The following is a 27,039-nucleotide window of genomic DNA, read 5'->3' on the forward strand; positions in this document are numbered from 1 at the left end:
AATCTTCTGCACACTTTTAGCCTGTTCCAGGCTCTCGGTCAGTGGGGGACGATCGAAAAAGCGGGCGGCCGACGAGTGGGGACTGGGAGAGAAAACGCCTGCCCGCTTTTATATCGTCCCCACTTCCCGAGGGCCTGGAACAGGTTAGCCGGCTCCATATCGAGAACTCTCACCGCGCAATGACGTCATAAATTACCATGAAGTAAGCATGGCGAAGCTCAGGTGCTTAAAACTGAAATTCAATTACTTCGTATTCGAACTATTTACCAGAGATATCTACTCGAAACCCCAGGATCAGTTGCAGAGAACTAAGTACACTTGAAACTTACACTGCTTTTGAGCCAAGACTCCTTTAAACGGATGTTCAAAAACGGAGAATTTGAAATTTGCTTGTCCCATTTCTCCTAGATTATCACTTTCCTTATCCTTCTTAGAATAAAAATCACCAGCCACATATTGATTGCTTTACCACGTTTAATGAATCCTCAACAGAGTCAACGTCCGGACTACAGCTAAATGACGGTCACACTCTGACACACAGCAACAAAACACCTCAACGGAACCAATCAATAAACAGCAAGACATGAAATGCTTCAGTAAAGCTTCTCGATCAAGAAGCCTTGAAAATGAACCACTGCCTTAGGAAACACGGCTTTCCTATTGATAGTTTAAGCATGCTCTGGCCCAAATTTCTGACGATACATGAACTCATGTTTGCTAATATAATAGAGCTTTCCAATATCCTGGCTAAACATTATCTTGGTAACAACTGATAACTCTTATACACAGTCATCACGGTAGATACCAGAAAGATATGCTTATTATCTTACTGACTAAGTGATGTTGACTGGTAAATAAGACCATACAGATGTCTCTAGGACGAGCTATACTTGTTATTCTTTCTGTAACTCTATTCCGTGAGGTGTTTCATGTCTTCAGATAAACATACCAAATGTGTTAATTTTTATGCTGGACTCACTAATCTAACTAGAAGAGAAAAGTTCCTCGCAGAACGTTTTGTAGTCGTAGGCTCCCGGAATCTCTCGGCCTTTGTCGTCGACGTACGGACGCATCCGTTCGATACAGTACTCGGCCTGCTCCTTGGTGAGAGACTGGAACGAGAGAGAGAGAATAACGATTAATACCTGGGGGGCAAATAACCGTGCCAAATTCGTGAAAGTTAAGGCTCCTCGAGGCTCAACTTCACAAGCACTACAAATTAAAATTAACGCATCAAGACGAAATAATATGACATACAGGATACGGTATCCCCATATTTTTGAATGATTACCTGGTAGAGTTCAGCCTCAGTAACATAAGGACGTTTGCCTCCTTCAGTGAGCGCCTTGAAGGCATTGATGACTTCCTGACTGGAACCAACATTTTCCGTCTCACGGCTGATCATGAAGGACATGTACTCTCCCATAGATACCACACCGTCACTGCGAAGATACAGAAGAAGAACTGCTGTCAGCATTGTGTACAATAAACGTTATCTGCGACTTTATCGTTACGAGATGGGCTTTAAGAAAGCTCCTTCACTTTGGTTTAGTTCGATCAATAAAGGGACGTTTTCATTTGGAGAGTGAAACGTTAAGTAAATTTATACTGTAAAAAATTATGTAACTTTTTGATCCTGGTTTGTCACATTTTCAGTGAAAACTATTGACCTGAATGAGGATTAGTTAGGCTGTTGTCTTCACCTCCTACAAAAAGAGATCTACAGGCTCGTCACGCAATCTTTCCTAAGAAACGCGTGACGAGCACAAAGAGCGATGCTGTGATTAGCATGCGGCTCGCCAGTGAGCTAAATATTGAAAACAGTTTTACATCTTTATCACCAGAGTCCACACTGCCCCTTCAAGGCGTCAATCCAACCTACCCATTCGGATCCACAGTCCTGAGGATGGCTTGAAACTCTGGATCTTCCTCACCCTCCTCCACAATGGACAGATCGTAACCAAGGGAACGCAGGCAGGACTTGAACTCTTGGTGATCCAGGTAACCAGTCTTGTCCTTGTCAAAGTGCCTGAAAAAATAGAGGTATTGCAAATTGAAGTTTTTTTGTCAATTTAACAGGCGCACCATTGGAAAACTACAGTCAACTTCCGCCTTGGGGACACCTCGCTATTACGGACAACCCGCTATTACGGACAGCAGCTAAATCCCCGGCGAAAGTTACAGACGTTTGACTGAAACAAACTCCCGCTATTAAGGACTCTCGCTATTACGGACTTACAGATACTTTATTCGGCCCCAACGTCACAATTTTATTATTTTCTCTCTCGTTATAGCGGACACCGAGCAGCATCTTGGAATATTTGCACACATATCAAGTCTATTTTTTCTGCTTTTTGAGATTGTCTTTGTCTTTTTTGGTCGATTTCCGCTTCTTCCGTCCATCAATCAAAACTTCTTCATCTTTTTCTCTTAAGGCCCTCTTTGCAGTCTCGCTGCCATGAATAAGTTCGTCCAGTCTGTCCAAATATTATAACATAAAAATTTTCTCGCACCCCGCTATTACGGACTCTCGCTATTACGGACACCAAATCGCGGTCCCGAGGGTGTTCGCTATAACGGAAGTTGACTGTACGCGCAAACAAGACGGCATCATTGTGAAAAGAGTGGTGGGAGAGGCAGAAAGAGATGGAGTCACCTGCAAATACGGACGCGCATTCTCAAACCCCACCTACAGAAAATCAAATGAGGAATGACACGGATGAAAGCAAAGTAACTGGTTCAGAACGGAGTGGGATGGAAAGAAGAGGATCGCAATTACAGTCCACAAGAAATTGAAAGAGAAAAAAAGCACATTCGGTGTAGTGTTCACAGCCAGACTATTGCTGTTTTAGTTCATCGTTCGTGTTTTGCACAGTAGGGACAAAATACTTACTTGAACATGATGGTGAATTCTTTGAGGGTCTCTTCGGAAACGCCGGTAGTATTGCGGGCCTGGATTTGCTGTTCCAGATTGTGTTTCATGCGCATGGCCAGTTGATCCAGCTGGTCCCACTGCTGGGCAAGATCCACTGTGCTGTGTTCGGTGTATCTATATCAACAACACATCACATGTTAATAATGTAGGTGCACAAATAGTCCGCGTCGGGTCAAGTGGCCTACACAGTCAGAGCTTATCCCGGTTTCTGTAGCATTAAGCAACTAGGAGTATTTCTACTCCCCCCTGGATGGGATGCTGTAGTCCATCGCAGGGTTGAAGGAGCCACGCCACGGCTTGCGCACCTTGAAAAGTTTAGCCTAAATTTTTCAAGTTCGTCGTTTGTAATCCGTGTTAATCTTCTCCATCCTTCACCATCCTTGTCCCTTTATGGTGTATTATTGTCTTTTTGGTATTTTTCTATCTTAGTTTACTATTTTCAGGTTCCCTTCAATTTTAAGGCAATATTGTACACGGCCCAAATAACTCAAAATACCGTACTAGAACAACAAATCAAAGGTTGATGATTGTGTCATGATGTAAGAAAATAGATGATAAAGAACTATGTCAAAAAATAGCGCAAACTAAAAAGAACACCCTATGAAGAACTCACTTGTTGTCCAGGATGAGGGCCTCTTCCATTTGAGCGCCAAGATCTTCAATGATCCTTAGGTCCTCTTTTCTGTCAGCTATCTCAGCACTCTTCTTCTTGACCTCTGCCAACTGATCTTCAAGGTCTCCCTGCCCGTCAACCATTGCCACCCTAAATGAGAGAAAGAATTCTAGAGTGAGAAATTTTGTTCTGCAAGCTATGACGTCTTCGGTAGAATACTCAATACTATTTCGCGAGGAGTTGCGCTAAGCCATGACTTTAATCTTAACAGATCCGTTTCTACAGCTCACAGGAAAGATCTAGGCCTTTTGACGGCATTGACCTTGACACAACAAGGATTGACGAACGTGAAAGTTATCTTTAGTTATGATCTTATTTTAGCAAGTAGTTTGTGTCCGTCTCACCTTGTGTCAGAAAGCCATGCATGGAAGGAGTTCGCTGATTGTGCAAACTCTTGCCTCAAGTTGTCGTTGAATTCTTGACGTTGGGCTTCCTTGCGCAGATCATCTTCACGCTCCTGAAAAAGAACAAAGTACAATTGTTTCAGTTAAGCTTAAGTTCAGTATTCGTCTGCGTAAGACAGGGAAATGAGACATTTGGAGCAGCTGATCCAAACGACGTATTACACGAAAACCGATTCAAGATGTTAACTTCCGTAAATGTCTATCAGTTTAGCTCCTATGTTTGCTTCTCACTCAAATACCTACACTTCCAAGACGACAAAAAGGCATTTTGGCCACTAAAGAGAAAAGCCAGTCGATTTACCTTCATTTGTAAGAATAAGGAACGAGTAAGAATAGGAATTGTTGCTCGATATGAATAGATGAGACGAAGTCAATTTACAAACCTCGATAATCTTCTGCAGATTCTCCCAGGTATCCTCCAATGCCTCCATTGTGAACCACGTGTACCTAACATGAATGAAAAGCGCCTTATTAGTTCAACAGAGATAACAATTTTCAGATTTGTGTATGCCTAACAGAAAGTTGTGCAGTTTTCTACACTTTGCTGGCGTTCATAGCATTGTGTGTGTCATCCTCCTAGCTCCCACCGGACAACAAGACTTTTAGACATCGACATAAAACAGAAAGGGCTATTTACGTCTTTAACTGTTCTTATTTTTTTTAAGTGTCTTAATCTCCTACTGATGCACTATTCAGTTAGCGAAAACCTAGACTGTTCACAGTCCCCTATTTTCCCGTGAGATCGTAGATGTCGATCGTTGAGTTCGACGGGTCGCCATCTTGGTCTCCCGATGCGAGCGAAACTGGGGAGAGTACAAAATGCCCGTGGGAAGTGGCGGTGGGGTTAATATGGGCATTTTGTACTCTCCCCAGTTTCGCTCGCATCAAGAGACCAAGATGGCGGCCCGTCGAACTCAACGATCGACATCTACGATCTCACGGAAAAAATAGGGGACCGTGAACAGTCTAGCGAAAACCGCTCTGATTGTGATAGTTCCGAACTGGACGGATGTGAGAATACGGTTTGTTACTTGCAACTTGAAGGTGAAACTGACGAAGACTTCCTTGACCCTTCAAAGTTCGCCTTTTGGTGTACTTACGGGTTTATAGAGACATTGTAGCTTTTGATTTGGCGATCAAGCTTCCTGAGCAGCATGATATCATCTTCAGCCTGGTCCAGAGAAGCGCGGAACTGTGTGTGTCCATCTTGCAAGGCCTGAGGTGATAACGTAACAACGCAGAAGAATTATCCCTCCACCCTTAAAATATTACGGGCTTAACTTATTTGAGAGAGGGGGCGAGTATGATCTGTAATTTTAACCTCGTTGGAGTTGACTTGAGCCCGCAGTCTTTGTGACGGGTCGCTTAGTAACGAGACGTCTCTCACTACGACAACCTGACGTCAAAACATTTGGCCTACTACCACATGCAAGTGAAATTTTGTGATTGGTTCGGCAATTAAGCTGCGATATGCAAAGTGATATGACTGTGCTACTGACCACGTCGACTTAAGACACCTCTAAAACAAGGGGAGAATGATCTCGTGAAGAAAGGTCTGTTTACATGGGCTGTAAAACTTACACGTATTTCCTCAACAGAGTTGCAGCGCACTGGATCAGTGAGGTCTTCCTCTGCATTCTCGAACCAGCTGTTGAAAGCTGAAGCCTTCTTGGCAAACAACAGGAACAAGTCCTCCACCTTGAACAAACCAGATGACGAAGACTATAAGTGATGCTTCTTTACAAATAACAAAAAAGACGACAACGCAACAATTTCAAAACACTAGCATTTGATCTCTGTTTTTGACTGAAATAACAAGACAGCAGTCAAGCAAGGAAACAATCACCTTCTTGTACTGATCCTGTGCATGTTGGAGTCGTTCTTTACGAGTCCTGGAGTCTTCCAACAGTTGCTCCCACCTAGAGACAGTAACGAGACAAGGAATACCATCTGTTAAACCGTGATACGCTTTGAACTTGAAAATCAGGGTTGATCAGAGGGTTTACTGACTTCCTAATACGGACATCACACCACATCAACCTCGTAAATGATTGGTTAGAGGTGTTGCTCACCTCCTAATAAGGTCATCATGACGTTTAATGATGGCAGGTGACTGCTCGTGTTGAGACTGGACTAGTTCATCCTTCAGCACGGTCACACGCGCAATTCCTTCATTTTCAAAAGCCTGCAGACCTGAGTCGAAGGTTTCCTAACAGACACAAAAAAAGTACAAAGGAGATGTTGTGTGTGATCAGTGCGTGAGTTTGTTCACTCTCTCACCCACCCCAAGAAAGACAAGATCACTTCCCCCGACAATGCCAAGTCTCCTAACCCTTTCTGAAAAATAGTGTTTCGGTTAATGTCTTAACGTTCCTTCGCAGGACATTTCCAACTGAATAGAATCATCATCTGCCCTATAGAGCAAGCTCACAATATCATATTCTTCAAACTCTTTAAGTTTACCTGCTTGGTGAAAAGTGTCTGCACTGAAGACAAATCACGTCCGAGATCATCAGATCGAGCGATTCCTTCTTTGTCACCTAAAAAGATCAATGTATAACAAACGCTTGAGCCTCGGGTCTTTTAAAACAAAGATAAAAGGTTGAAGAAAAAAACGTCCTAGGAACACTGCTGAACTTTGTTTGAATTAAGGGACAAGCTGCTGGTGCATAACTTAAAATTAATCTTTCGTTTTCGACGAAATGGAACAAAAACGCTTAGAAATAGAGTGGTGTTCAATCGAGAGTCGAAAAGTAACTGGTTCTGCACTACGACGCTACACACGATGGGCTTAGAAAACATGCGCCAATTTTTCATCCAACCAGAGGTAAAACCCAAACAAATTCTGACTCGTTCGCACACGTTTTCCCGTGCTTCGCGTCAGCTGTATGTGTTCACTACGAGTTTTAATAAGGTCGTTGGATTGTCTGTCCTTTGTAATTGGCCAGGACAGAGTGATTACTTTGGTTTTTAGTTTTACGACACTCGATTGGAAACCGCTCTAACAGGCTTGTACTTACCAATCCAAGATTCCACCACATCAGCCTTCCAGTTAAACTGCAAGAACGCTGAGTTGTCATTCAGCTTGGACTTTCGATAGGATGCCATTCTCTCCAGCTCCTGCAGTTTGCTCTACACAAGAAAAAAAAATACCCATAAGTGAGCCACTCATTCATGGTTAAAAGCTGAAAGGGTTAGGTCATCACGCACAGAGTGGTTTTGCGGGACGTCCCAAATTAAGACCCCAAAGAAGACTATTGTAACTGTAGTAGTTCTTTGATAGAGCTGTTACCTTAATGGACGAAATCCTGTGTTCAATCAGTTCAGATTGGTGATTTCCCTGCAGGAAAAAATGCGCTTTGATTAACATTCTGGTCTTAAAATGGGGACAGAAATAGTGGGAGTGGGAAGGCAATTGAAAGCAATAGTTCCTCTACAGTCTTGTTTATACAGTGCATAGGAATTCACCTTTTCAATGAGCTTGTTTCCAGCATCTTCAATGTCCTGTACTCTCTCCCTGTGAACTTCCAGATCTGTTTCAAACGCTTCATGCTTCTTCAACAGACCCTAATAAAATAAAAACTTTGACTTAATGAGCAGGCCTCTTTTGTTTTCGAAAGACCAATGGTTCTGTTTTCCCTAGGCATGGCTGGCGATCTAGCGCACCACTGATTAAATGCTGACACATTTAGAACTCTCTGACTGTGGGACAAAACATTAATCATCTGGAAGATCTAAGGCAAGCCACAACCGCCTCACCTGAACTGCGGCTAGCGTATCACCATAGTCATCGCTTCCAACAAGTGTATTCTTCTCATTGATCCACGATTCCTCTTCACCAACATTAGCACTGAACTGCTGGTAGGCAAGAGACTCGTCCAGTTTGTGCTGCCTGTAAAATAAAAAGCAATTAACAGTTAGAACAGGACAAATTCACTACAGCAACAGTAAAACGGGTATGACAGGCAACTAGGGGCCCTTACAAACAGTAATTTTGTTAATTGTCCAGAACTACGCAGACACCATCACTCATACACACCTCTGTTCTGCAAGATTCTTGAGTTCATCCCAGTTTTCCTGCAGTTGGTCACAGCGAGCCTTGATTTCATCCGAGCTGCTATGTCCCTCGTCGATAAATTTACGGCCACACAACAGCACAGCCTGAAAGAAAAGATGTGATTCAGATCCAAATTCTCCGAACATTGAATGAAATCTCTGTAGCCATGAGGTAGTGAGAAGTTATATGTTTAGTTTCCTACCTGGATTCTCGCCTCATGTGTGTTTAGTTCAGCTTCCAAGCGCTGATGTTTCTTGCGCAAGTTCTGTACTCCAGTCAAATCCTTGCCGTAGTCTTCAGAGCTTGTCAACAGTTTTTTCTCTCTGATCAAATAAAAAGACCAAATTTAGCTTATGTCAATTGAACTTCTTGCATTCTTAAAACCTAATACGCTACTCACTTGATCCAGGACTCCTCGTCATCCACATCCCGGTAGAACTGGTGCAGAGCATTGGACTCATCTAACTTCTTATGGCGATCGGAAGCCATGTCCTTCACCCTGAATTTTGAAAAAATACCCATGGTTAATAAATGGTGCTTGACCTTAATTGTTTGCTGCTAAAACTTCCAATAATGTTTATTGTGCGGTCAACATACTGATATAAATAAATTGCAGGGGCTTCATTAAGGTTTTTAACAGGAGGGCATCAGGATATGACATCCGAGCAGAAAATCCGCCAAGCTCGTAATTTTGTTCGTAACTTTGACACATTCCAAGTGGGCTTACATGGAGAATATTTGTTTTTGTAATCGATTGGTCGAATTTGCTTTGCAGTTTGAAGATGCAAGGGAAATGACACTACTAAAACCACAGAACAATCGTGGTTTCTTTGACTTGAAATAAGCTCAACTTTTTAGAAGACTGTTAAACACATTAAAATACTACGAGACAGCAACAGTACTATATAAAATATCGATGAAGCAGCCGGACAAAGTTCTGTTCACAGCCGGTCAATTTGCCGAGCGCCCGGACCTCAGTGAAATCCCTATATACCGGTAATGAATCAAAGAAACCCCTTTCCCTGTGAATTTTAGCAAACTGATCAAGTACTGTAAGATCTTGCCAACACAAAATGCTGCACAGTAGAATCTGAGGATAAAGGTAAACTAATTAGCAGGGGCGGCCTAACTCACTTGTCATAACGATCAGCAATTTGACGGGATTTATCCTGCAAAGAGTCGGCATCAAAATGGCCAACCTCGGCAAAGTGCTGGGTTTGAGCTTGGAGATCTGTAATGCGATCCTAAAAGAAAGAACCATAAAATGTAAGTAACATTACACATTCATGGCTCTAGCCCAGAGAGCGGAGTGATGCAACCATGAATTCCTGACAACAAAACACACCTCATGAGCGGCAATGTCAGCTTCCACAAGCTGGTGCTTCTTGATGAGATTCTGCACACTGGCCAGGTCGCGACCATAATCATCATGGGACAGGGAAGCTTCAACCTAAAAAAAGATCGTGCAACAGAGCCGGTGAACATAAATTAAGCTCCAACTCACAGGCGTAAACAAGGAAACTCTCTCTTTCCACAACTTTTCTAAGGAGTATTAAATTATAATATTTAGATAGGAAGCCACATCAGTCTGGTTTTTATGCGGGTCCCCTACACTGGTCGAATTGGAATTTGGAGATGTTGGTTTTTGTGGAGGAAGGAAAACCGTTGTGCCTGGAGAAAAATCTTCGGAGCAAGGCGAGAACCACCAACAAACTCAACCCAGGTAAGACACCGGGTCAGTGTTCATTCTAAAAGCAGTCATATTCAACATCGATTGACTTACGGGTGTATAATCAGTCAAAATAAACGTGAAGTAAATTCTTTGTTGCCACTCTTCGGAAAATGTAACTTCCCTGTTACACGTGCCTCGATGGACGAAGCACATCATATTGTGTCATCCTTTCTAGGTTTAAAACAAAAGTGAAAGCTCCCCTCCTAACCCACACTGTTAATAGGGCCCATCTTCCACTGTGAATACCCAAATCTTCCTCATCGAGAAAAACAAAGCAGCAACAGAGACAATCACTTTAGAGAAAACGTGTTCCAGCCATTCTAAGTGAGAAGCATTTTCACCCCTCACCTCTCCAAGCCAGAAGTCTAATTCCTTGACGTTAGTGTTGAACTGTTGCTGTTGATTAGATTCCTTTAGATGTTGGCTCTTCTCACTTGACTTCTGTACCAAATACTCCCATTGCTGCTGAAGTTTGGTGATCCTTTCCTTCACGATCTCCTCGCTTCCTGCACACTTGCGCTGTTCAATCAGGCCTGTTAAAGACAGAGTACAACGTAAGAAATATCACTTTATTTTGACATGTAGTCTTAAACAATTGGATTGACTTACCTGGCATTATAACAACCATGCATGAGGAGCCAAGCCACAGAGCGCAACTTGCCAAACACTTTTTTCAAGTTTGTCCACAGGATGTTACACTTCGTATATTTCAATTTTTCGTTATTTCTTTACGACTAAAGGTCTCCTCTTTGTAATATACATAACAGTGCTATACGCATTCTCTTGGTTTCAAATAGTCATAATATTCAGGTAAATCTTTCCTCAGTCCTTTTATAACATTACTGAATCAGCACAGTGTCTTCTCAAATACAACACAGTCTACACGATTTTACACGTTCAATCCTAATCCTCTTCAAGATCACAATAATTTTTTTAATCTTTTCAGTCGAAGTGAACCAACATAACATTGCAAGTTGACGACATCCTCTAATCTCATTATCTACCTGTTTAACAATGTATCGAAATTGTAAGGAGAAACGCAATGTGGATCACTGTTAGCTTGTCACTCACCTTCTGCTAAGTTAATTGTCTCCAGAACTCTTTCCTGATTGGCTGAAACTTCTGCTTCAAATGCTTGATGCTTCTGGAACTTGGACTAATAAAACATAACCAGTAAGTTAGACGATTGCTTGTGTGGAAAAATCTCCACAACTCCATGCCAAGAGCTAAATATATAGAGGATATTGCAAAATTTCTTTTAATTATTGAAAAATATTTTACGAGTGAGCACAGCAAACACGAAGCACACCAAACCGTTTCACTTCAGCTGTGAAAGGCGTGACTATGTAACCATGGCAACAGTGACCTTTTCACATGTGAATGTGAAGATATCACGTTTTTGCGTAAAAGCTCACCTGGCATTTAATTGCGTTTACATAATCAAAAGTAATCATTATCTTCATCTTCCCCCCAAAAAAGCCTTCTGATAGTAATACTGTACCTCTTACCTAGATAATACAGACCATAGGGTGGGGCAACTGGAATAAGCTTCAAGCTGTAGCCATATATACTCAAATGGCACTATGATCAACTCTTTAGCGTGACAAATGAAAATGACACATAAATTATCAGAAAATATATCTCGTTACCTGCAGGTTGGTCGGATCCTTGTAAGATTCATCCAGAACAGTCTGGAGTTTTTCACTGACCCATGCCTCAATGTCTTCAGCATCACGACTGAACTGTTGAATGGTTTTTGATTCACCCAGCTTAGACCGACGCTCAACAAGGGCTGCCTTCAGGGTAGCCCACCTACAAGACAGAAACAGATACATAAAAGAGTAAGGCTTGGTTATTTAATGGATACATGATGTTTGCCAATGGATAAATCATTATTGAGCAGATAGAGTAGTTCGTTTTGTTAACATGCATCCCGTGGATAGCGATATATATTTTGTGGATGGCATTATATCCAACTTTTAAATGACTGGGACCAAAGTGATAACACACAAATGTACATTGATTGGTGCACTGCAAACGATTGTCATGCATTTAGATTAAAGGAAAGCTCTCAAAGTTGCCTGTCTTTGAGAGTGTACAACGCATGGTCTTAGACATTCTCTGAGGTATACTTCCAGAACCTCACGTACAGTAATCTTTGCTTTACCTGGCCAACACTGCATGGATCCTCTCAGCAATAGCAGGGGAATCATAGTGATTGTTGTCAATCAGCCTGTCGGCATTGTCCTTCAGTGCATTGATCTTGACGTCTTGCACAGCCAGCGTCTTAGTGAAGTCTTCGTGTTTCTTGATCAGGGCCTCTGCACCCTCGGCAGCCTCTCCTACATCCTCGCTCTGAATGATGGCCTCACGGGTTGCCATCCACTGCTCCAGCTGTTCAGCATCTCGGTTAAACAACTGAAAAAGGATTGAGAAGACGTCATCTAACGCTCTTAAGTTACACACTACTTAGACAACTCTTCTTCTTATCAAAGCTGAAACACACCAACAGGACAACCGGATAACAAAAATGTGAGTATTGAGTAGAAAGTATTATATATCCTTGTTGCTGTTTTACAATCATAGCAATTATCTAAACAATCATCACGTCAAAAGCAATCAAGTATACGGTATACACAAACAGATTGATATTAAATAAACCTGTAACTCCAGACATTCGTTCAGCCTCTGTTTGCGAGCAGCCCATGCCCTAAAAGATAAAGTTAATTAATTAGTTCAGATATCAAACTACAAATGAAAACAAAGTTTTCAAGACAAAACAAACAGCCCTAAAATAATGGAATACTAGTTCAGGGTTACAAGACAGGCGAATGTTACTTCCATAGAGCAAGCAGCATATCATAATTACATTTGACTTCATACATATTTATTCCAGCCACAATGACCAACAGCAGTTACGTCATCTTACTTTTCCAGTTCTTCTCTCTCTGTAGCCATGGTATCCAACTTCTCACGGATGTCAGGACTGGCATAGTGTTCTTTGTCCAACAAGTCCTTGCCAAAATCTTCAAAAGCCTGGAATGTGCTGTCCCTAGCATCGATTTCTGCACGGTGTTCCTGTCAAATACAAATTTCCGCGACATCACAATGACAGATATTCAATTACAGTAAACGTATTGAGATATTCTATATAAAAAACTCTGCTCTGTCTTATCTGCAAATATGACTAGTATCAGTTGTATGAGAGTAACAATTAATTTATACATTGTTTGATGTGTGTGTGTGTCATACTTGATGCCTGTCCAAGAGTGCCTCAGCACTAGCCACATCTTTAGCAAGCTCATCTGAAGTTACAAGTGCCATGATACCATTGATCCAGGAAGTAAGATCTCTGAAATGATTCAAAGCAACTCCAAAGTTAGGATATTATTTATGAGTCGAACTTTATGACTGCTTACATTATACAGACCATGTGAGAATTACTTAAGTAATGGTAAAGAAACATCACTATGAATGGACATTTCTCTCTGTTCTCTCTGACAAAGCAGACACTAATCTACACTGGAAATTTTGTCAGGCACATGGCTCTTAGTTTCAAACACTTCTTTTAGTCAGACGATCAGAGCCTATTGTAAAGCAGGCAACCCCAGGGTGCCCACTTTATAACAGGAGTGTGTTAACTGAACAAGTTACAACTTGGTTTGATTAATTTCCAGCGACTTTCAGTCGCCAAGAGCACAAGAACTCTTACCTGAATTCATTTAGGAAGTGGAAGTAGTCATACGAGTCTCTCAGTTTGCCTTTTCTTGCAGCAGCCTATAAGAGAAATAATGCAACTTAAACAACTGAACACCAAAAACTTGTGTATTTATCTTAATTCGTGAATACAAAAGCAACAAATTATTTTATAACATTAACTACCTGTTCTCGGAGGTTTGCCCAAGCCTCCTCCAATTCATGTCGCTTCCATTCAATATCTTGTGCTGCATTTGGATGACTCGAGGTCAACTTGGCAGCTTCAACATTCAGTTCACGGACCTGAAGAGAAAAAAAGTTACTTTTACTATCCGGCATTTTCTAATTGTTGGAGATAGCATTCAGGCACACTGATCAAGTTCTGAAGCCATCAGACTGACACTGACGTTTACGTAGATACCCCTGGGGACCCTTCGCCAAACCACTGCTAACATTCATCCAATGAACTGTCCTGACACAACTGACTGATACTGCAATGTCCAGACAAAGGTCTTATGTTCTGATTATTGATGAAAAACAATTTTCAGCCCTGTCAATGCTAACAACTTTAATTAATTAAATATGCACGTTGGACTGGCCTGCAGATAGCTAGTGCCAGTCTAGGTGGGCCAGTCTACCAGTTGCCTCGCCCACCTGACAATAAAGTTAAAGCAACCCAACATTCAAGTAGAAAGAGTCTTCATTATCATACCTTCTCTTCCAATGCAGCCAAGTCCCTCTCCAACACTTCATGCTTCCTCTGCAAAGCCTGGACACTAGCCAAATCTCGGCCATAATCTGAAGTGGAAAGAGCTGTGTCCTTCTCTGAGATCCATGCCTTGGTATCATCAGCATCCCTATAATATGCAAAAAAATATATAAATATAAAATGAATAAATAGTAAGGGAGTTGTAATACAGGCATTTCTCTTGCTTTTCAGCCTAACAAGATCAACATCTACATAGGAACTGGATCAAAAACACAGAAAATCAAAACATCTAGACATTACCTGTGGAATTTATGAATTTCTTGAGCATTGTCAAGATTTTCTTTCCTCTGTTCGGACATCGTTACAAGATTGGTCCATTTTTGCTTTAGCCTCTGTTGAAGAAATGGAAATGGTAGCAAATACAATCCAAAAACATATCCTGCAGACACCGCTAACAACCTGTACATCCCTGAATGATGTTGCATGGTAGGAACAAACCATTCACAAGTTTTAACTCTGATAGATCACTTACAGTGATTGTTGTAGTTGTCTGAGTGAATGTACGTATTTTTTCTACCTGTAGTTAAAATGATACATATTGTTACGAAAGTTTGAACATCTCAATGTGATTATCAGAGCCATTCCACAAAGAGAAAAAACACTCAGTACAAATAGAAATTGTTTCATTGTGCTTCAAAAACCAACAATGCATGTTCTTCAAAAGATGTTTGTTGCACTGATTTTTTTTAACAAAAAAAAAAGCAGTGAGAGTTTCAGACATATTTATACATTGATTTGAAGTATGTAATTTTTGCATTTAGAAAAACATTTAGTAAATTGTCATCCTTTAGCACCCATAACTTGGTAGTTCAAAACATTTATCCTCACCTCAATCATCTCTCGGATCATCTCATATTCTGCATAGTGCTCAACTTTGAGTTTCTCTGCCAGTAAAGTAAGCTCCCTGATGCGAACCTCTTTAGCCATCATATCCTGAGTAATAAGCAGTATGTTAACTTAAGTTCGTTGTTTTGATGTATAATAACAAGGAGAACATTCAAGTGCCATGAACAAGTCTTACCTTCTCAAAGTCATCAAACTTCTTTTGTTGCGCTTCCACATGCTCGTAATCCTTTCCAATCTCCTCAGAGGTGACAATGGCTTCCTGAAAATGAGAAAACACTCTTAAACATCAACAATGCGATGTGTCATAGTTATAACCACAAGGAGATACTAAAAGTCACATTAAAAGTCTCTTTTTAGACTGCTCAAATTCTGTCATTTAAGAGGAATCAAGTCGTAAAATGAGTACTGACTCTTCAGTTTCCAATCAAATTAAGCCCAATAAAAGGTCACATACTCGTAATTAATAGTTTTTTTCCATGGAGAATTATTAGTTCTTGGTCCACACCTTCACTAGCTCACAATTTTGTTGATACGGACACTAACCTTGTCATTGATCCACGACTCCAATTCATGAGCATCTCGCAACAGACTGTATCGTTGAATGGAGTCTTCCAGCTTCCTCTTGCGTTCTTCCCCTTTGTCCATCAGATCTTGATATCTATTAGGGAAAAAGAAATGTAGTTTACTACAATTATTTAAAGGAGAAATCTGCAGAGAATGCTTTTAAATCTGAAAGTAATCACGGCCAGAACGTACTAATCACTATCTAGGGGCAGGGTGGCTGGTTGCTCTGATTATGATAATGCAGCAAGATCATAAAACTAAGCCTTATACAAAAGACAAACTCACTTGTCATCCAGAGCCTGTTGCCTTTGCGCAACGGAGTCCACTTCAGGAGCCTGTGAGAGAAGTTCCTGGGAGGCTTTGTGGGAGTCAATCCTCTTGACATATGCTGCTGGAACAAAACCTTGCCTGTCATTTGTTTCCACTTTCCACCAGTCCTGAAAATGACAAATTGAAATTCATTAAACTTGCCCGACAGTCATATGAGGTCTTTAATATAATTTTTGTTTTTTTAAGGAAGTTGTCATCAAATACCATCAGAGCAAATGTTTGAGGTAGTGTGACAAAAACTCAAGCCCAAGTTGCAATTCAAGCTGTTTGTATCTAAAACACTTTAATGCTGGCAGAGTTCCGGGGAAACCACCTCTGAATTGATTATCTGTGCCTTGATTTGATAGTCCACACTTTTTCCTTTTTTCTTTCTCCCCTTAGTGGATATTTAGTCAATTTACACCCACTTTAAGTGTTATGTGCATAGGTGATGTGTTTCCACCATCTCTTGACGTGGGATCTCTTGACATGCCATGCAAATGGCTGAAAGACCGAAGAAGATTGTGAACTTTGCATGTTTCCTGAATTACGGGATAAATCAAACAATTTGAGTGTAGTTGATCGGCTCTCAATAATGACTTCTGCTAGAACTGGGCTGCTACCGCTTCAAATATGTGAAAGATGTAAACATTCAAGGGAGTCAATTTATCTCTCAGAGAATGACTTCTGGATACTCCTAGCCTTGTCCTGATGTCAAATAAATCCATCTTTCATGACTGAAAGTCGAGTTCGACCACAAAGAAGTCCATTGTGCTTACATTTTTTAGCTGGGCCAGGTTACAAAGCATGTCGGGAGATGGCATGTCAAAAGATGTCACCTATGCACGCAACACTGATAGCGGGTATAACCAACTGCATACAGTCACTGTCAGCCTCCCAAAAGCTGACAACCTCCTTGAGTGGAAACTTTCTGGATCTGAGGGGGCTTGCTTATGAGAAGTTTGACTGAAATGCTGTGTTTGATTGAATACTCAGACTCAGAATATACTCAGAATATTTTAAAGGTGGATATATGATCAAAGAGATCATTCTAGACAAAGAGTTCACCTTGTTGCTAGAATTCAGGAGGGTCAAAATATCCCCCTTCTGCATGGAGACCTCCCTGGCTGTCTTTTCTTGGTAGTCATACAGCGCAACCACACATTCTTTATCTGAGATGTCAGTGACATGAGCTGAAGGCTGTAACAGAATAAACACTTCATGCATTAAGAGATGCACTGCACACAAGACAGATCTTTGAGGTATAGTAAATACTGGAAGAAAAAGAGGTGCCCTTACTGTTTTGCTTACCTTACAGTGTTGACTCTGCTCTCTCAAGCCATCGATAACAGTTCCATAAGCTCTCAAGTCTGACATGATGGCGTCATGCTTGGTCAACAGTGCCTGCAAGTATGCAATGTGCAATCAGTTATGCTCACAAGTGCACACAATACTTGTGTTCAGGTGCACAAAAATAAATACAAGGGTTACAAACACGTAAGAAATGCTAGACTGTTAACCTGGGCACTATCCTCATCTTTGCCATAGTCATCGCTGGTGACAAATGGTTCTTTCTCCTTCAACCAGGACTCTGCTTCAGCAACATCAGCGAGATATTGATGGGCTTGAAGAGAGTCATCCAGATGACCTTTACGTACTGCTGCCTTGTCCTAAAAGTTTAATCAAGAATGTGGTAATTTAAAGTTGCATTTTAATGGAATAACCATTCAAGTCCCCAAATTACTCTCTTTCAGTTTTACAGCATGGCCACCAATACTGGACTTGCTTAAAAGAGTCTTTACAAGATCTGTTTTATTACTAACATTGGTCAACTTTCTGAGGGTAGTCTCCTCTCACCTTGAATTCAAGCCACTTCTGGTCAAGATCGTCAATGTTCTCTTTGATTTCATCGGCAGCATAATGCCCTAAACAAAACACAGAAAAGACATTCAGCTGAAGAATGCCTTTCACTTGTAAATGTATGGTGCAGAGCGTCAAGTACATGGCAATGATTTTACATGCAAAAAAGAGACAGTTGATTGCTACAGCCCTACATGTTTTGGCCAACTCACCGTTATCGATCATTTGCACGCCATTGTCACACACCGCTCTGATCCTAGGCTCATGGCTAGCAATTTCAGTCTGCAAAATGAAAACAAACAGAATGATTGAGCTGATACAAATGAATGTAGCTTGCAGACAAAGCCACAAAAATATACTTGTAAAATACCAGAATGGGTTAATAAAATCCAAACAAAGCTATTCACACAAACAGTTGAAATTCACTGTAATTTTTTTTTTTCCCAGTACTTACCATCAATGCCTGGTGTTTCTTTGACAAATTTTGGGCTCCAGTCAAATCTCGTCCAGTGTTGGTAGATGAAGCAATAGGCTCCTTCTCTCTGATCCATGCCTCTTCATCTTCGACATCATGGAGGAATCTCTTAAGTCTCTCTGCATCCTGAAGCTTAGCTTTCCGTGCAAGAAGAGGAGCCTGAAATTTAAAGTTGAAATTTAGCTTACACAAAAAAATACTGCAAAGTGGTAAAGACAAACCCTCAAAAGGTTACCAAGGTCCACTGTCTTCATAGCAAGAAAATTCAGAAGTGGGTAATAAAATATGGGGTGACAATAAGCGATTCATGTAAGATCACCATTACCTGTATCTGTTGGTATCTGGCATTAAGGGTCTCTTTCTTTGCCTTGATAGCTGGAGCATCAAAGTGGTCAAGCTCTGCAAACGTCTCTGCTTGTGTATTGACAACTTCAATTTTATCCTATCATGGTAAAAAAAAAAAAAAATTGTTTTGTGAGTACACAATGATAAATACATGTAATTATGACTCAGTTTTATATTAACAATAAGAATATTGATGTTATAATTGGTTGGAAGAATTTTCATCCAGCCCAGTGCACAGGCTAGGGGTGACATGATGGAAAAGGGGCATCATCTGTTCTGCTGATATGTAACTTTCCACCAAAATAGGAAGGGAAGGGGTTGAGCTAACAGCCTGTGCCAATCAGTTAAGCCAACTACAATAGTATTCTAACTTTTATCTACTTACTGCACGAGCAATGACATCAGCCTCAATCATAGCATGTTTCTTCTGGAGGTTCTGCACACTTGTCAGATCCTGTAATAATTGAGCAGTAGAAATTAAAATTTTACAATTAAGACAGGAACAAAATATTGTACACCTAAAACTTATAACCCTTACACTCAGGGGACAAGGATCTTCCAAAACCCTTTATATTTCTATGTAGTCTCCTTTACATCCAGTCTATGCTAGCAGCTGATAAGATGCCATATCTAACAGATGGGATAGGAACTAGTTTCTTCTTATAGAGCATACACTTTTTCTCTACTACCAATAGCTTACCTTTCCAACATCCTCAAGAGCGAGAAGGTTTTCAACTTCAGTGAACCATAACTCCACATCCTCAGCACCTCTGCAAATAAAACAATTCAAAAAGCTCTTAGTAATTTTGTTATGTTTATAACTTCAAAAAAGGGTAAATGTTGATGTGCAGACAAACACATGCAGTGACAGAGTCATCTTGGTGTAGTACTGTACTGACCGGTTGAACTGCTGTTGTTGAGCTGCATCCTTTAATTTCTTCCCTGAAAAATACAACAGTCTATTAGTTAATCAGAATTAGGTTGGCAGCTGGCATCTTTTGACAATTTGTTGACAGTTTAAGCTATTAGAAGTGACTCAAAATGTTTCCCATCAATAATCTCAGTGCATGCAATTACCAAAAAGAGTTTATTATTGCATACTTAGAGTGCAACTGTAATTTTCCCTTATTTTTTGTCCACTTTTTTGCCTCATCCTAACTTTCTTTGCTTGGAGTAAACAGAATATATCTTAAATGTAATCATCTTACCTTTATCGTTTGATCTCTCAAACAGATAGGCCCACAGCTTATGCAGCTCATCAAGCCTTTCTCTGATCTGTTCTGAAGCATAGTGTTCGTCTCCAATCAGCTGTTCTCCAGTGTTATCTACTGCATCAAGTCGACTTTGATTGGCATTCAGCTCAGCCTCAAAGGCTTGGTGTTTCTGGATTTTTCCTTGCAGGTTGGTTGGATCCTAAAAACAAAAGACAACGTTTGATTTTACTTCCCAAACCTTTTGGACCAGTTTTAGCATCACAATCCTCCTAATTCTACAGTTCCCCACATTTTGCATTCCTCTCCTTGGGAGAATATGGTGTTAGGCCAAGACTTTCCCTACATATTAAATGTGTTACCCACAACTCTGAAGGACATTGATTCTGTGTTGACTACTAACATTTAAATCGCGTCTAGGGAAAAATGGAATTTACCCACCAACTATCTCACAGATGGTCAAGATAGCCATCTTTACATTTCAGTGTGTCACAGTAACATTGATTCTCACCTTGTAAGATTCATCGCAAGCAATTTTCAGCTTTTCAGTGATCCAGCTTTTGACTTCATCAGCATCTCTCTCAAACTGCTGCAGCTTACGAGATTCCTCAAGCTGTGACCTGCGGGCCTTGGACAGCTCCTCAATGTTCTGCCGCCTTTCCACTATTCCATCTCTCCTCTCACGAACCTCATCAGTGGCATAATGATTACTGTCAATGAGGCGGTTTGCATACTCATCAATACTCTGAAAGAAAAAAAAATCACATGATTTATAAGACAACAAATAAATAACTACATAATTAAATATTAAATAGAAATTTTCACTGGCACATCCCACAGAGAGGCTCGTTGTCCACTGTTTCCAGATTGATTTGGAATTAAGAAGTGTTGGTTTTTGTTGATGGACACCGATAAAAAATTAATCCTCAGAGCAAAGCAAGAAACAACCAACAAACTCAACCCATTAGTGATGCCGAGCCCAGGATTTGAACACAGGCGACACTGGTAAGAGGCTAGCTCTCTCACTACTGTTCCATCCCTGTTTCCCATAAGGAACTTAGTAGCCTGGCACACAGGGTGATGCAAATGACTGGGTACCAGCTCTCTCATTCTCTTTTCTCACATGGGGAATGGAGAAAGAGTTCCACAGTTTTGATCTTGGATTCAGACAATAGATGTACACTACTGTTGTAAGTAAAAAACATATTCACCACAAAACCAACAAAAAGAAAGCATGACCATACTAATTTATCCAAACTTTTTGGTCAAGGAAAATAAGGTACCAGTAATAGTGGTCAAAACTTTTACTTCTGTGGCAGCAAATGGCATGGCGATTCTCAAATCCTAAAGAGGAAGCCCTCAACCCTAGACCATGCAGAACGAATGGCCATCCTCTGGAAGCCAGCTCAACATACAAGCTAAGCAATTCTCTGCCAGGAGACTTCTCCACAGCAGAACTATATAACTACGTCACAATGCAAGCCATACATGTAATTGCAAAAGCTTTGGTGGTTTAAACTTAACTCTGTTCATTTTTTTAAAACCAGTTTGCCTTTTATTTGTGTTAAAAAACGTAAACATATCATTAACTTATTACGAATAACTTATTAGGAAAATATGAATCAAACTGGATTATAAAATTCAGGTACATTGTGGAATGACAACTTCACTTACGTTGATCTTCTCTGCTTGGGCAGCAAAAGACTTGTCAAAATCTTCATGTTTTCTGATCAATGCCTCCACTCCATCAAGGGAATCCCCCAGGTTATCATCAGCAAGAAATGCCTTTGAAGTAACAGTAAATATTTTCATAAGATACATTTGAAGTTGAGGTCCAAAAGACTAATTAATTTGAAAATGAGCATGACGTGGGGTAGTATAAAATACTGCATTCTGCAGGAGTGCAGGTCCTCAATTAGATATCTGTGGGGTAAGAGTAATATGTGAATATACTTATTTGCAGTCATTACTAGCTCTGACTGTGACATGATTGTAATTGAAGAGAAGGACATCCAGATAACTCAACACTGAAAAGCAAACAGGTTTCCAAAAACAAGGGCAACAAAAGGGACAAGAGCATTTTACCCATTGAAGATGTTAGAGCATGGTGGAGTGTCTGTAAGCATTTGACAGGTAATGCCGTAATAAGACATGTTCATACCTCTTGTTTAGTCATGGTAGCATCAGCGTGTTCACAATCTCGATTAAAAAGCTGCAGTTCCATGCACTGCTCAAACTGGACACGTCTCTTCTCCCACAGCTCTAGCAGTTCCATCTTCTCTGTTTCCAGGCTTGTGAGCTAAAAGCAACAGAAAACAAGTCAAAATACTTGAAATAAACACACAACTTAGCACGACATTTTCTCTTTCAAGTATGATTCAGACATTGAGTCTGATATTTACCTTTTCTTTGATCTCATCACTGGCATAATGATTAGAATTGACAAGTTCTTCTCCATCATCAGCAAACTTCTTGAATCCATCCTCTGAAGCATCAATGTAACCCTAAAGCCAGAAATACATCCATGTAAATATCACCTATACTGTAGTTACATTTGGTGGCACACAAAACAAAGACTTCATTTTGCTGGTCTTAAGAGTTCCTTGCATTCCGAGAGAGTATTGACTTATACCTTGTGTTCCTGGTGTCTCTCCAGAAGACTTTCTGCACTTGCAACATCTTTTGCCAGTTCATCACTTTGGATCAAGACTTTCATTTCATTTATAAATGAGATGTGGTCCCTAACAATACATAGAATAAAAATCAGCATGGAATAACATACATGTACGTGTATGCATCTTGAGATGAGAAACAAAGTATGATTAGTTAACAGTTAATGTAAAGAGTTGATTTAAAACAAATCAAAAGATTTTAGGATACAGTGTATATGTACAGGTCTGTCTGTCTGTCTGTCTGTCTGTCTGTATCTAAGTTTGATACATGTATGTAGACTACATGTATGAAGTTTTATGGCTTCTTATGCCAATGTGATTTACGCTAGTTGTACAATGGGGAGGAAAAAACGGCAATCAGTGAAATTATCAGGTGAGCGTTGCTCTGCATTTTACCTGTAATCACTGATGAATCTCTGAAGCCTGTATGAGTCCTCTAGCCTTGTCTTTCTTACTCCAGACTGAAATAAATCAAGAAATACAGTTGGATCAGCACATTAATATTTGGAGTGCAAAGAAAACTAACACAGATGGAAAAGAGATTAACATTAGCCAAGGATACTACAAAACAAAATCAATTTCTTGCTTCTCAACTGAAACATGCAGATATTTAACAATGTATAATTGCTACCTAAAAAGGCAGTAATTATGATAAATCCATATAGCCCACCTTGTCCTTGAGGTTTCCCCATGCCGTGACTATCTCATCTTGCTTTGCAGCAATTTCATCAGCACTGTCTGGATGGGCTTCTTGCAATTGATCTGACTCCTGGCCAAGGGCCGTCACCTGTGAAGATATGGTAAAAAAAAAATGGGGTTAACAAATGCATGTACCTCTTAATACATGCTGGTCTCAAGTCTTTATCTCAAAACTACAAATCAAAGTTAATTACATGTACTCCTAAATATAGATCACATTCATAATTCCAAGTAAGATAGGACACAAATTTCCAATGTCTAAATATTAAAACTGGGTTTTCACAAAGAGAAAATCATTACCTTGTCTTCCACTGCAGCTAAGTCTCTTTCTAATGCTTCATGCTTTCTTAACAGGGCATTGACACTGGCAAGATCCTTTCCATAGTCATCTGAAGACAGCACTTTGTCCTTCTCATTGATCCAGTTCTTGGTTTCATCAGCATCACTGTTCGAAAAAAAAAAAAAGAAAAGAAAAAAGGAATTAGTAATGTTCATGCTCTTTTTCCAATAAGAAAAAATTTAAGTAGTCGAGGCCTTAATGATGATGATGAAGGTGATGACTACAACAACCAAACTGAGTCTTACAGCTTGTCACAAAATGTTACATTTGTAAATGTATTTGCATTGAAATGTATTTGGCCAAATAAATCACAGGAAACAGACTCATAACAGAAGCCTGCAAATCAAGTGGAGAAGTTAAATATTTTTTTTCTAACATTTACATGCAACAAACCTTAACTATGAATGCATTTCAATCCAAAAGGTCACACCTATCTTAAATATTAGTTACACACATGTACAGTACTAACACAGAACTTTTTACCGATAGAAGCTGTGTATTTGCTGAGCTCCTGCAAGTCTCTTTTGGCGTTTTAGTGCCAGCATCTTCAACCTTTCCCATGCTTCATTAACTTCCTACATGAACGAGGAAACAGTTTATTGTTAACAGTAACATTGATGAGTCTGAAACACATCTTTGTCGCCCAAAATAACAAGTCAAAAACTGAAAGCATATTGCACGCCTAGGTGAGGTGTTATACTGACTTCAAGAATTCTAATTCCTTACCGTTTGCTTTGTGCTGATCAGTTCTATATCTGGATGGCCTTCATCACCCAGTTGATGAGCAAGATCATTGATGTATGTGATCCTAGACTCATTGGCCTGGATATCCTTTAAGAAGTCATCAAATTTCTTCTGCAGCACTTCAACATGTTCAAGGTCTCTTCCAACCTCTTCTGAAGTGGCAATTGCTTCCTGAAATGTAACAATCACATTTTAACCTGTCAAGGAATGTCACATCAATACCTACATTTTACATGCAACCTTTGGCATGAACGCCCTAGATATGTGGATGTTTTTGAGCATTACCATCTACCTAACACTGTTTCCTCGAAGTTATAAAAGTTGTTGGAAAAGCCATTTGAACACTTCCACATTATGGTCTTAGAATCAGTGTGAGTGACCACTGACACAGGACATGTATAATTTCTCTAAGTCAAGAAGGAGATCAGCATAATTTGCAGTTTAACTATACAACAAAATCTAGGATTTCTGTTAAAAAGGAAGAAAGACATATCAGTCTTTGGATAGTATAAACCTTTTTTAGCATGTCTTTGCAAACAGGATGTTACCTTCTCCAAAATCCAGGACATGACTTCTTCTGTTTCACGGAGGAAGTGTACTCTTTTCTGAGTGAAAAGAAGCATGCGACCTTTCTCTGCTGACTTAGAAAGCAGTAGCTCCCACAGCTTAATGAGGGAATCAAGCCGCTCCTGTCAGATAAACATTTACATAGTAATGTTAGAAGTATCCATAGAGCAAAATAACATTTCAATGACAAGGAAAATCAAAGTACTCTAAGTCTGCATTGGAGCCTAGTTGCCTTTGGTTGGTGCTTATCTCTGATTTCAGTAGCATAAAATGCCTAGAAGTATTTCTACTTCCACCTAGATAAGATGCCAGTCTATTGCAGTGCTACATGTAGCCCCAGAATTAAATTTGCCAGCATCAATTTTACACTGAGATGAAAAGTGTCCTGCCTATAAACACAACACAGTCATACAGGGCTTACTTGATCCAGCAAACAATGTTGAGCTAGCCATACGTCAACCCACACTGTGCATTCTAAGTCTGTGACAAAATTCATGGTACAGGTGCCACAGTTGTTACACATGGCTTCCAAAAAATACACTCAACAATAACAAAAACAACTTGAAAACATGGAATAGTGATAAAATGACTACTCACTCTGATAAGTTCAGAGGCATAATGAGACTCACTGATCATGCCTTCTCCATTCTCTTGAAGTTCAACAATAGCATTGCTGTGAGCTGAGATCTCTGCTTCAAAAGCCTGATGCTTCTGAAGTTTTCCCTGAAATAATAAAGAGATTACAGATCAACCTGGCTTCAGACTGAACTTTCACAAAACTATGGTAAAAATACTTTTAATAATTTCAGCAAGGTGGTGCAGAGCAACCAGGTTTTCTTTTCAATAGAAATCTTTCGAGGCACAACTAACACATGCATTGGACTATTGGATCATGGAAAAAAGGATGTCTCAAATAAAACATTGCAACTGTGTTTTCCATAAAGAGGTGATTTGTATTCCTATGCATAGTTGGAATTCAGCAGCAAAAACCAAGTTCAATTCTTCAATCACGACATGGAGAGCTGCACAAAGACAAGCTTCCCTTCCGCGTGACCACTTTGTGAAATTAACATGTAATGTTCCTTTCATAACATGCAAGCACACCAGAATAAATTATGTCAATAATAGCTTGCCAGGCATTCAAATGCCACATCGAATAATTTTGAAATCAATAAAATAAAGAGTGATAGCATGATTTAAGACAACAGAAACTACTCCTGTCCTGTAAACAACAATTAAAATCTTCTTCCCAACGTCGTGAGTAATGGAATAACATTCATGGTCAATGATCATACAAGCGTAATTTGTTGGTACTGCAACACTTTGCACTATTCAGAAATAACAAGCCCGGGAAATAGCGATTCGAGGACAAATTTTATTGCGATTTGCTCTTCTTGATGCATCTTGATATTGTGAACACCTACAAGAGACTTTGATTCTATGAATCAATTTCAGACCCACTATGCTGTCTGGTCACGCACGCTTGGATTTACAATGCAAGCTTCTTTGATTCTCAAACGTTTCTAGTTGCCTTAAAAAAAGAATGCTCGTAGATAAACCTAAAAATAACTAGGGGACGAAAATTTTAGCTTCACGGTGTATTCCACATAACTGCAATTTAACCAGACAGATCTAGATTAATTTTGTATTCGGGTTTGCGCGGGGCGTTGTCGAGGGAGAAGTAAGTTTGGTGTTTAACACTATAAAACACTACTTTCCCGATCACAGTTCTCTCGAAACCCTAGAAAAAAGTTACCTGAAGATTAGTTGGATCCTTGTAGCATTCATCGCAAGCGATCTGCAGTTTCTCGTTGATCCACGCTTCGACTTCATCTGCATCACGCTTGAATTGATGGTAGCGTTTCGCATCTTCTAATCGCTGCCGCCGGAGTCGAGTTGCTTCTTTGAACTCCGCATAGCGCCGTAAAACTTGATCACGCCGATTTTGAATGTCTTCAACAGTTTCTAGAATGGCTATTTGACGAGCTTCTACCTCAGCCATTTTGGAAACTTACTGCAAAAGGCAACGCGCCGAAATTGTATTCAAGAATGAAGGAATCGCCCAGTGAAGCGATATGATCACGTGATACAAATATGACAAAAGAATACCGAGTAGTGGGTGGAGGGTATCTCTTGAAAAG

The 27,039-nt window shown here is 40.1% G+C and overlaps 1 protein-coding gene across 1 annotated transcript; it reads right to left on the reverse strand.

Annotated features, from left to right (window-relative positions):
• Positions 1-456: 456 nt before the first annotated feature.
• Positions 457-26,966, reverse strand: LOC110063805 (spectrin alpha chain, non-erythrocytic 1-like). The gene is made up of 60 exons (XM_020770800.2): positions 26,655-26,966; positions 25,496-25,621; positions 24,880-25,020; positions 24,314-24,502; positions 24,071-24,162; positions 23,548-23,692; positions 23,219-23,335; positions 22,945-23,009; positions 22,509-22,617; positions 22,279-22,380; positions 22,038-22,175; positions 21,551-21,661; positions 20,388-20,621; positions 19,874-20,078; positions 19,565-19,607; positions 19,366-19,435; positions 19,051-19,119; positions 18,646-18,762; positions 18,300-18,479; positions 18,058-18,127; positions 17,843-17,910; positions 17,506-17,655; positions 17,297-17,389; positions 17,054-17,185; positions 15,962-16,113; positions 15,656-15,770; positions 15,288-15,371; positions 15,095-15,199; positions 14,507-14,598; positions 14,210-14,354; positions 13,684-13,800; positions 13,514-13,578; positions 13,054-13,153; positions 12,731-12,879; positions 12,463-12,511; positions 11,969-12,219; positions 11,451-11,613; positions 10,873-10,957; positions 10,150-10,334; positions 9,415-9,519; positions 9,204-9,313; positions 8,470-8,568; positions 8,272-8,392; positions 8,052-8,173; positions 7,772-7,904; positions 7,481-7,579; positions 7,305-7,352; positions 7,033-7,144; positions 6,476-6,552; positions 6,085-6,221; positions 5,859-5,931; positions 5,594-5,710; positions 5,113-5,228; positions 4,396-4,459; positions 3,953-4,065; positions 3,549-3,698; positions 2,894-3,049; positions 1,883-2,029; positions 1,292-1,442; positions 457-1,112 (listed from the first exon to the last, which is right to left on the reverse strand). The coding sequence occupies exons 1-60, from the start codon at positions 26,898-26,900 to the stop codon at positions 984-986; spliced, it is 7,248 nt and encodes a 2,415-aa protein (XP_020626459.2). The 5' UTR covers positions 26,901-26,966; the 3' UTR covers positions 457-983.
• Between the last annotated feature and the right edge of the window lie 73 nt (positions 26,967-27,039).

The sequence above is a fragment of the Orbicella faveolata genome, unplaced genomic scaffold (genome assembly GCF_042242905.1).
Source record: "Orbicella faveolata isolate gen_17 unplaced genomic scaffold, um_ofav_v1 contig_36, whole genome shotgun sequence".
Lineage (NCBI taxonomy): Eukaryota > Metazoa > Cnidaria > Anthozoa > Scleractinia > Merulinidae > Orbicella > Orbicella faveolata.

What these genes read in the sequence shown, in the direction of transcription:
- LOC110063805 (XM_020770800.2), bottom strand. Translation starts at nt 26,900, where the DNA reads ATGGCTGAGGTAGAAGCTCGTCAAATAGCCATTCTAGAAACTGTTGAA. An exon ending in AGAGACACCAGGAACACAAG is followed by an intron (nt 22,381 to 22,508) that starts GTATAAGTCAAT and finishes TTCTGGCTTTAG; the next exon opens with GGTTACATTGATGCTTCAGA. An exon ending in CAACAGGCTCTGGATGACAA is followed by an intron (nt 15,771 to 15,961) that starts GTGAGTTTGTCT and finishes TTTCCCTAATAG; the next exon opens with ATATCAAGATCTGATGGACA.